This window comes from Gastrolobium bilobum, unplaced genomic scaffold (assembly GCF_033153095.1).
Source record: "Gastrolobium bilobum isolate Gb01-03AN ecotype WA unplaced genomic scaffold, APGP_CSIRO_Gbil_v1 utg5903, whole genome shotgun sequence".
NCBI classification, from domain to species: Eukaryota; Viridiplantae; Streptophyta; class Magnoliopsida; order Fabales; family Fabaceae; genus Gastrolobium; species Gastrolobium bilobum.
This window is the reverse complement of record NW_026899498.1, coordinates 48,374-59,141: the sequence shown is the minus strand read 5'-3', so window position 1 is coordinate 59,141 and position 10,768 is coordinate 48,374. Positions and strand designations below refer to the sequence as shown.

Here is a 10,768-nt window from a genome sequence, read left to right as displayed (position 1 = left end):
AAATCAACGATATTAAGATATAATTGTAAGAGATTGTAAAAAAAAAAAAATTATATAAAATAAATTATAATTATCATATTGATAAAAATAAATAATTAAATTTTAATTATAAGAGATGGTAAGATTATAAATATAATCTTCCTCAATTTCAAAAGAGTGATAAAATGTCAATCAGCCTATCATAATAATGAAAATTCGAGTCAGATCCAAGGCTCGTCATCCTCTCCAACAAAAGACAGACACGTCAGATAACAAGCATTGCACGACGTGTCGTTCCGAGAAGCAACGTTCTCGGTTCCTGTCTCCTTTATTATTCGTATATCAAATTGGAAAATCGTAGCTTTGTGCCGTTCCATTAACAACCATAGCTGCGGTTGTTTATTGACGTTTGAGATTGACCCACCGACAGAGACTGCGGCGGTTTTGGTTCCATTGAATTAGCTTTGGGCTATAATGGCGGACAAGTACAACCTCAAAAACCCCGCCGTGAAGCGGATCCTCCAGGAGGTTAAGGAGATGCAGTCCAACCCTTCGGATGATTTCATGAGCCTCCCTATCGAGGTTTTTTTTTTTTGGTTCTTCTCTTAGGGTTTTTGCTGCTTGATCTTATGATTTGTGATTTTCGTGCGTCGATTTCGCTATGCGCGATGCGTGTTGTGATGGTTATCGAAGGATTTTTTTCTAGCAATGGGGTTAGATTTCAATAAGATCGTGATGTTATATGTTCTGAGTCAATAAGATTTGGCAAATAACTTGTTTTTTAGTGTTTTGCAATTGATTGATTTAGCTTGTTGATGTTGCGGGATTGCGAATTGGTAGAAATTCCTTTACGTTTACGGGATTGGGACTGTTTGTGGAAATTGTGTTGTTATTCTTATTCGTGAATTGAATCTGCTATAGATGAATCCCAGTTACTGAGAAATGACACAACACATTTAATCTAGACATGTTTGGATTTGATTATTTGAAGGAATTAAAAAAAAAAAAAAATTCTTACAAACTATTTTGGATATAAAATAAGCTAATCCTAAGAACTCTCTCTTGTCTCTACTAAGAAAAAGAAGAGGTGTACTTTCTTTATAAAAAAAATAATATGTTTTGTTGGTGGTTATGATTATTTATTTATTTTACCTAAGTCATTTACCCAAGTTGATAAGTTTCTAAAGACTGTTGGGTACTCACCTGATCTGTCCTTTTATTTTATTTTTTTGCCTTGTTTGCATATTCTGTAACTTATTACCGATTTGAAACTGGCATTTGATTATTCAGTATCATTCTGTTTTGTTTTATAAGTCTTTACTGAGCAACTTCAGTTACCATGTTTGTTTTCAGGAAAATATTTTTGAATGGCAATTTGCGATTAGAGGGCCTTGTGATACTGAATTTGAAGGTGGTATTTATCATGGACGGATCCAGTTGCCTTCAGAGTATCCCTTCAAACCCCCTTCATTTATGTTGTTGAGTGTAAGATGTTGCTCCCTCCCAACTGAGTAGATGCTTATGTTATATTAATATGCATATCTTTTTGTGTGGTTCTGTTTTATGAACTGTCTTTTGTGTTGGAACTCTGAAACTCGAATGCTCAATCCCTCGGTGCTTATAAATTTCACTGTTATGCTGTCAGCCTAACGGTCGTTTCGAGACCCAAACCAAGATTTGCTTGAGCATATCAAATCACCACCCTGAGCATTGGCAACCATCATGGAGCGGTAAGTGACATTCCTTTTCAGTCTTGACTCGCTGCATTTGCTGAACTATTTTGCAAGTTATGTCTGAGCACATGGCTCAGGTTGCTGTTTGTACGTATCATAGTATTGCACATTTTGGGTATGCAGTTACGTACAAGACTATAATTGTATTGTATTTTACTATTTTAATTTTTATTGCTTTGCAGCTAGAAGACTGCCTGAAATGTTTGACTGTGGCCTTAATAATTTTCCTCTCTGATTGTTTTCTATATAGGATGGCACTGTGCATAGGGACATAACATTACTTTCTCTAGATAGAAGTTGACATTATATTGATTCTCGTGTCTTAGTTTGTCAGCTTGGGTTGTAATATCTAATGCATTTGCCTTAGTAAGAAAAGGGGAATATTTAACCAAAAAATACTGATCAAACTAAGTAGTTGCTTTTAAGTATATTCGTAGAACTAGAATGGGAACGTGTCTCTTTATTTTCATCATTTTTCTTTTAATTATTTACCTTTTTTTTCTTGTTAGATATTAAATACATTACCTTTATACAGGCCGAGCCCTATGGATGCCTTTGGGGGCAAAGGGTCTGACTTAATTGATGTGAATTTCTTTTGGCAGTAAGGACCGCTTTAGTTGCACTGATTGCATTCATGCCTACCAGCCCAAATGGTGCGTTGGGCTCGTTAGACTACAAGAAAGAAGAGAGGCGTACATTGGCCATTAAATCTCGTGAAGCACCTCCAAGGTTCGGTACTCCTGAACGTCAAAAGCTGATTGATGAGGTAAAATGTTGCTTATTGTATTCTCCTCGTTACATGTTTTCTGTAATATTGTGCTGATTTTGCTTTGTTATCCCAGATACATGAGTATATGCTAAGCAAGGCACCCGCTGTTCCTCAACTTAGCTCCACACAGGTTCCCGAAGAACACCCCAGTGAAGAGGAGGCTGAGGCCCAGGTTAACTCACCTAATCCAGAGGCTTTGCCTGCAGTAGAGGAGGTTCCAGATCAAGCAGGTGACAGAATTGTTGAAGAACAAGAAGAAGTCCTTGCAAATGCTAATCCTGCAGGAGTTGAAGCTTCAAGGGAGATTCAATCAAGTGTTTCAAGGAATCAGTTGCTCCAAAAGTCAGATACAAGGGTTCAAAATCCAAAGCCAGAGACTAGGGTCCAAAAACCTGATGATCGTTTGTTCACATTGGCAGCTATTGGACTTACTATTGCAATTGTGGTCCTTTTGCTGAAGAAGTTCATTAAATCTACCCAACACGGTGCAGTTTTCTTGGATGAATCTTAGACATTTCGTTGCTCATGTTGGCTTCAGAGATGAAACTTAATAGCCTTATACAGTAATAGAAAAATATCCAGCTATTCTAGAATGAAAGGAGTTTATTTTTTATTGTCCTTTATACACTTCGTAATTAGTGTAAGATAAATGTGCTACAGCGATGAATTGGTGAGCATGTCCTTCCTTTTTTCTCCTTTATAATGTGGTGGGAGCTACTCCCCTTTACCTATACGATATATCAACCATCTTGATGCCTGTATTGACCGAAAGTTATCGTCATGCTTCTTCTGGCATATCGTGGACTTGAAACATCTTCCATGGAAGTTAGGCTACGCGAATTTCACTCATGTTCCGATTTATCGCTCTATCTGAACTAATTGAAATCTCACAGGAATTTTGACCCAGAACTAACATAATTTAACAGAAAAACGAATGAGATAGTTTTAGGGCTTGTGTATTCTCATGTAATAGGACACAGAGGATCTCATCTCTAACAGGAGATGGTATACTTTATCTTAAGACACAAAATGGCGAGGTTCATCACTAAAAAGAAGAAGAAAAAATGGCATGACGATAAGATACTAGTCTCACATGACAGGAGACTAGCATATTCCATAGTTTTAAGAGTCTGATTAGTATGATGTATAAGGTATGATAATATAAGCTTATATTATTACGTTATAACATTTTTAGTTATTTGGTGTGACATCATATAATATAAGTTTATACAATAGTATCCATTTATGTATTAATTAGTGCAATTCTCAAGAATTAATATTTATTTTAATATTAATATATTAAAAAAAATTCAATATATAAATTTTTAATATATTGGAGATTTTTACTTTTATAAAAATTAATATTTTTTTGAAACACACTCATCAATAGATTTCTATAAAATTTAATATATATTTGAAAGAATTATATAAATTCTTTATTAAAAAGTATTTTTGTCAAAAATATTTATTTTTATCCTATTTTATATTATACAATGCATTACCAAATATTGGATGATATTATTTTATACAATATATTATCTTATATAATTCTGTACCAAACGTTGGATAGTATTAAAATTTGATCTGAGTCTTATACAATCAAACCTTATACTATTAAGATTTATCCTATACTATATACCAAAAATGTCCTAAAGGTAAAAAACATTATTATGTCCAAATACGTTTTGATCTTATTTATTATATAACTTTTTTTTATTTTTGACTTATTATTTCTTTTACAGTGTGTTTTTTCTCCTTTCACTATAAAGAAAGCAAACGATTACATCTGGAAGTGCAAATAGGTTAGACTATGATAAGTTTTGGCTTAAATAAGTTAAGCATGTGTAAAAAATCTTAGGTCTGACCTAGCATGTTAGCCTGTTAGCCTATGTAGGCTCAAATTATAAGTCTGAGCTGACTTATATTTAAAAAATAAAAGTATTGGTCTAGGCTTGTTAGCCTGCTTAAGCCTATTAAACATTTCGTATTTAAAAAAATAACTAAAATAATAGTATTTTATTATTCAAAATTATTAAAATAATTTTTATTTTTTTTAATAAATAATATGATATAGGCCGACCTGTAAGCTTATAAGCTCGACATGTACAAATAAAGCTTATGGCCTACATTTCAAATAGGATTTTTTAAAAGCCTAAGCCTATTCTATTTGACTATTTATAATAGGTCAAGTCTGGCCTAGTATAGGCTAGGTCGTAGGCTCCTGTAGGGTGGCTTAGCCTATTTACACACATAATTACAACTATCTACAATGGGTAGTACACAGTTATAATAGTAAAGATATTTTCTCTCTCTTTAGACATTGTCAGCTGAAATGACGAAGAAAAAAATAATAATTTTATCATTATAAATATATATTACCTATAGTTCATAGTTAAAATTGGTTGCTGCAGCAAATTATTTCTGCAGTGAAAGAAGAAGTATATTTTCCTTCTTTTATTTATGAGAAAAATATTTTTCTTGTTAAAGGAGATAAAATTATTAGATTATCTCTAATAATTTCAAAATTATATATTGGGGATTTAGAGGATAAATGATGTTTTAAAATTTTCGTTTGTTTCTTTGTTATATATATTTTAAAGAAAAAGTGTTTGTCATTTTAAATGACATAAAGTTATGTCATTTTAGGAGAGATAGACACAAGAAATTATTTTTTATTAAAAATTTAAATTAAAAAAAAACCACCCATTTTTTCTCCTATGATTTTCATTTTTTGTATTTATCTCTCTTCTAAAATGACATAACTTATATCATTTAGGGAACGAATGGCAATTGGTCTTTCATTTGCTGTGAAATCATCCGCTACTGGCAATGCAATAGAAGTAGAAGCTCTTGATGCAATATCCCTTGCTTGAGTAAGCAGTGCTATTGCTAACATTGGTTTTTCTCTTCCTTATGTGGAATTTGACCTGAAAACAAGCCTATTCATGCCATCAATGCCATTCGAGGTGATAAGTTAAATTCTAAATCGAAACTTTCATTTTTTCGTAGAAGGGAATCTAACTTGCTACCAAAAGAACGGGGCAGGATGCTTACAAAAAAAAAAAAAAATGACAAACATCAAACCCTTATTTTAATTGTATGCTGATTTAGATCTGAGATCATCCTTGTTGAAAGACATGCTTTAAACCAACAACTCGCGAAACCAGGAGAAATATGTATTTTAAACTATGGGGTTGTTTTTCTCACCTTGTATAAGAGAAAAATATTCTCCTACACCACTATTGAGAAACCCGACCTGACTCGACCGAGTGGACCCAGACCTTGGCTAACTGGTCATTGGATCGGTTTGGGTCAAGCATTGGACCGGTCATGCATCGGATCTGGCCAAACCCGGTCAAAATTGATGACCCGGTCGGGTCATGCATTTTTATTAAAAAATAAATAAATCAAAAAATCAAAATTATTTCATCTTGTAAAAAAAAAATGTAGAACTCATTTTAATTTTTTTTTTGTAATTTCATTTGTTAGTATACTCTTCTACAATAACCTCAAATTTCAGCTTTCAATACTTAAGCAATTTGCGGAACAATAAATTAAGAGAATGTGACATATGTTATTTCAATGCAAATGAATTTGAAAACTATGAGTTCAATTTCATTAGAGATGTGCTTATGGGGATTCTAAGTCGTTATCTAAATTGTCATAGTAATAACGTGCATTTTCATTTATTTGTGTTTCATTCTCTTGTAAAAGTGTGATTGAGTAATTTTTGAGATTATTTAGTGAGCCTTGTTTAACTCATTTTAGATATGGAGAATATAATTAAATTTATATGTTCATATATATATATATATATATATATATATATATATATATATATATATATGGCAAAATGATTCCTGCAGCTGCTGTACCTACAGCAAGCAAGGATCCGCGTCCGGATCCTGAGTTTTTTTTTTTTTAAAAAGCCATGGGGCTCACTTTTTTGTGTCAGCTGTAGATAACACTATCTACGACAACTGCAGAAATGTTAAGCCCTATACATATATATATATATATATATATATATATATATATATATATATATATATAGTTTATATTTCTGCAGCTGCTGTACGTGCAGCAATCAAATACTTGTCATATATATATATTTGAAAGTATTAAATGTGAGGAATCATAACCATACAAATGATGAAAGTATTAAATGTGGGAAATAATCATACACCCTATCGTTGCTGTACGTAAATTGGCCGCAGAAATGATTTTACCATATATATATATATATATATATATATATATATATATATATATATATATATATATATATATATAAAGTCATATTATAAACTTATGTTATTTATATATTTTATTAATAATATATTTTTATTTTGTTTATATTGATGATATTGGCATAAATGCGATGAAATTTTCATAAATATTATATAAGATAACATATTACATAGTAAATATAGATCTTAATTAGTTACTTTATGATGTCTTCAAGAAAAGTTATCCAAATGTAATTAATCTTGTCTTTTCAAACTTATACCAAATGTTTATTTTTTGAATAAAAAACTCATAATCATAAATATTTAATTCAAACAGCTCTGTTTAGGGGGAAAATTTATTATGCTCCCGCCCCACCATTTATTCAGTAGTCCTTTTTTGTAAATGAAAAAAAAAATACATTCTTATCCCTCCCTTTTTGATTTTTTCCCTCTCAATCTCTATTTTTTTTTTTTTTTTTGGGAGAGGACCACCATACTCCCGCCCCACCAAAAACTCTCTCCTGTTTAGGATACCTAATTTTAATCAATTCATGACAAGCCCTTCCCATATGTCCACTTACAATCGTTTTGATATTTGTTGAATAATACTACGACATAAGTCCAACAAATTTATTTGTGTATGAGATATTTTTTTAAATGAAGGTACAAATTATTTAAATTTATCAGCAAAGGAGATGCAGCCTCTTTATCTCACATGTAAATCATTCTTTTCCAAAACTTTAATAGTTGTGCAAATACCCATAATTATGGGTTCAAGTTGTACGGAATTTATTTTCCTTAGTCACTCTCGACTTTGAATATTGAGAATGAATAAAATGATATTGAGAGAGTTACCTCTATAAATCCGATTGTGTTCGAACCACTTAATCAATGAACCAATGAAAAAATCTAAAAAAAAAAAAAAATAGTAGTGGAAGTCCTTATTTTGATAAACAGAAATTTATCCATAGATCTGCATATAAGGTTACAATATACTCTATTACATCATAAATAGGATTATTAACTCGTTGGCTAATACCATGAAGAGATGAATACATTTCTTGGAAACAAAGGTTTATGAAAAAAGAGAGAGGGAAAAATAGTACCTATATTGCACAAGCAGCATCTCTTCATAGGTCATACCCTTACCCAACTATATAATGTTTTCTTATACTATACTACACTCTATATCAAATCTCAATGCCCAACTTGGCTATAGAGAGCATAGACACCTGCACCCCGACTAAGAGGGAATCAAAGAAGCAATGGAGAGGCAATTGTTGGCTGTAATGCTAACCAAACCATCGGTTTTAGCCATGGTTGATGATTTGATTTTCAAATCCTCAAACCCACTTTCACATGCTGAAACATCTGCCATGACAGCACTAAGCACGATAGTAACGGTTCCAAGATCACGAGATTGGAGTGCATCCAATGCTTTCTGAAGGTTTTCCAATGCTTTAGAGTATTGTTTCTTGTAATCAGCGAGTGCAGTTGCCAACTCTGGTGAGGAAGCAGAATACTTTGTAATTTTGGATATGGTGAACTTTATCTGATAAGAACATGCCTTTATGGAAGCTTCAAGAACAGCTTTGACGTCAAAATTGTTGCTTAGATAGGGTAGACAGGTGGAAACACAAACGTCAGGGTAATCTGTGCGGCCACATATTTGTTCCAAGGCTTTGTTAACGTTTTTTTTGTTTTTGGAGTGGATTTCTCCAGGCATTGTTAGGGAGTTGCCACGAAAGGTTCCTTTGAGTATGTCTGAGAAAGCAGCGGAAAATGATGAGGAAGAATGACCAAAACCTTGTTCTGATGTTGGGCCCTGGGGTGCTTCAGAAGGAGGGAAGAATGGTTGCTCTGACTCTGAGAATTTGCTTGCCTCTGGAGGAATAGCATTGGAAGGAGAATTGGACTTTGCTTCAATGTCCCTGTGACCGTGTGCCATGCATGTTCCTAGTGCAAAACATATGAGGATTATGGACAAGAAAGAGCGGTTAGTGAAGGGAATTTGATCGTTGAAAAGTGTCATTGTTTCTTGAAGGTTGGGAGGACAAAGGATGCAAGATAAGAGGAGAATGTGAGTATTGAGATTTTTGGAATGTGGAAGCAAATTTATATTGTGAGGGAAATTGGTCATAGCTGAATTGTCCATGAAAGTAGGATCCCAGAAGGAATATTAACCATTGTTTATGCTGTTGTTTCAGCATTATTTCACGGGCCTTGGGGATTACAGTAATGTTTTATGAGTATTGGATCATTCCCGAGATTAGTATTTTCCATAGTTTGTAATGTTTGGTGTGAGGTAAAGTATAATAATATAAGCCTATATTATACATTATAATATTTTCAATTATTTGAGGTGACTATTATAGAATATAATGTTAATATATCAAAATAATATATAACTTAATCATGTCTAAGAGGATGGGATTAGACTTGATTAGAGCTTGATGTATTAGGTCCCATATGTCTCTTCTCATTCTACCCCTTTCTTTCTCGTTCAACTCCGCCCCTCACTTCTCTTCTCCCTATGCTACCATTGACGGTGACCATATTTCCCAAGTCTAATAAAGAGCCTTGATTTCAAATTCCCTTTTCCTAAAACTTGTAAGTAACATTCTCTCTCCTAGACAACAACTGATTTCGGGCTTAAGCCCAGTTACTCGTTTATGTTTTCTTCATGTTCTTTCTCTCTCAACAACAATTCGATCTCCTGTTCAGTCACCTAGTCAATGCAGATACTATTTTGTCACATTAGAATTCTCTCAAGATTCCCCTCCTTCAATTTTTGATGAGTTTTCCCAAGATAGACGGTGGGATAGCGACATTGCATTTCATGGAACCCTAATTTTTTTAGAGTAAATACTCTTTTCGGTTCTCAGCAAATTTTACGATACCCTTCCTAACAAATAAAAATGTTATTCGTAGTCCCTAAGAAATTCAAAGTGGACCCATTTTAGTCCTTTTGAGATACTATTGTGGGTCTTTTTTGAATTTGTGAGGGATCACGATTTCAACTAAATGGATCCATTTTGAATTGCTTAGGGACTACGAATAGCCTTTTTATTTGCTAGGGACTAAAAAGGGCATCGTGAAATTTGCTGAAGACCAAAAAGGGTATTTACTCATTTTTTTATGAGTAAATACTCATTTTGGTCCCTGACAAAAAACTCGGTACCCGTTCTGGTCCCTAGAAAAAATAAATTAGCTTGGAAGTCCCCCAACAAAGACAAATAGGTCTCACGTTAGTCCTTCTGTTAGTCCCAAACAGACGGTGTCACTGGCGGAACTGATGTGTAACGTTAATTGCCATGCTCAACTGCCACGTTGGAGTGGAAACGACGTCGTCTGAAGACTTGCGTCCATGTTGTTCTGAATCATTTGGAGAAACCTAAAGTGCTCCTCACCTAACCATTGTTCACTTTACCATTTTCCTCTATTTCCATCGACTCTCCATTGTTGAGAAGAAAGACCATCGTTCTGTCAACATATCCCTGTGTTTTGATTCTACAGTGGTTCAACAATCAGAGGGAAGTGGAGCAAGAAATATACTTGGTTTGGTACGAGGCTCATCGTTCTATACTAAAAGGTAAGACAACAATCTATTTTGGAACACTTTTTTATCGTAGTTGCTAGTTGTTGTCTATGGTCCCCATGGAGTTTCTGTTGTTTAATGCGTGTTTCATTCGTGCATGCTTGTGGACAATGTTTTCCATTAATCACTTTAGGGTTTAAAGTAAACAAATGGCTACCGGGTGTGGTGTGGTCCCTGTGTGAGTAAAGTGGTCCAAGGTTGACCCATGAACAATTAAAAACCACATACAAAGTGTGGGGAAAAACACATGTTCCATTTGTCTGTTTGTTTATTGTTTTTTATTGTTGCTGAGGTATTATTAATGAATTAAATAGGACCAGTGTTGGGAGTTTTTTCAAGTAGTCATTGGATTAAAGAAAGCTAACTTATTTTTTGGTTTGTACAGATGTCTGAATATATAGTCATTGTTTATCATCATGGTGGTGTTTTAATAAGAGATGAAGATGGATCACTGCCTAAG

The 10,768-nt window shown here is 33.5% G+C and overlaps 2 protein-coding genes across 2 annotated transcripts; one reads left to right on the top strand and one right to left on the bottom strand.

The window, feature by feature from the left end:
* The first annotated feature begins 329 nt into the window (after nt 1-329).
* Nucleotides 330-3,214, top strand: LOC133290678 (ubiquitin-conjugating enzyme E2 32-like). The gene is made up of 5 exons (XM_061488807.1): nt 330-561; nt 1,333-1,464; nt 1,625-1,709; nt 2,315-2,478; nt 2,555-3,214. Exons 1-5 carry the CDS (start codon nt 454-456, stop codon nt 2,990-2,992), a joined length of 927 nt encoding a protein of 308 aa, XP_061344791.1. The 5' UTR covers nt 330-453; the 3' UTR covers nt 2,993-3,214.
* Nucleotides 3,215-7,953: 4,739 nt separating this feature from the next.
* On the bottom strand, nt 7,954-8,742 carry LOC133290683 (uncharacterized). The gene has a single exon (XM_061488811.1). The coding sequence runs from the start codon at nt 8,740-8,742 to the stop codon at nt 7,954-7,956; it is 789 nt and encodes a 262-aa protein (XP_061344795.1).
* Between the last annotated feature and the right edge of the window lie 2,026 nt (nt 8,743-10,768).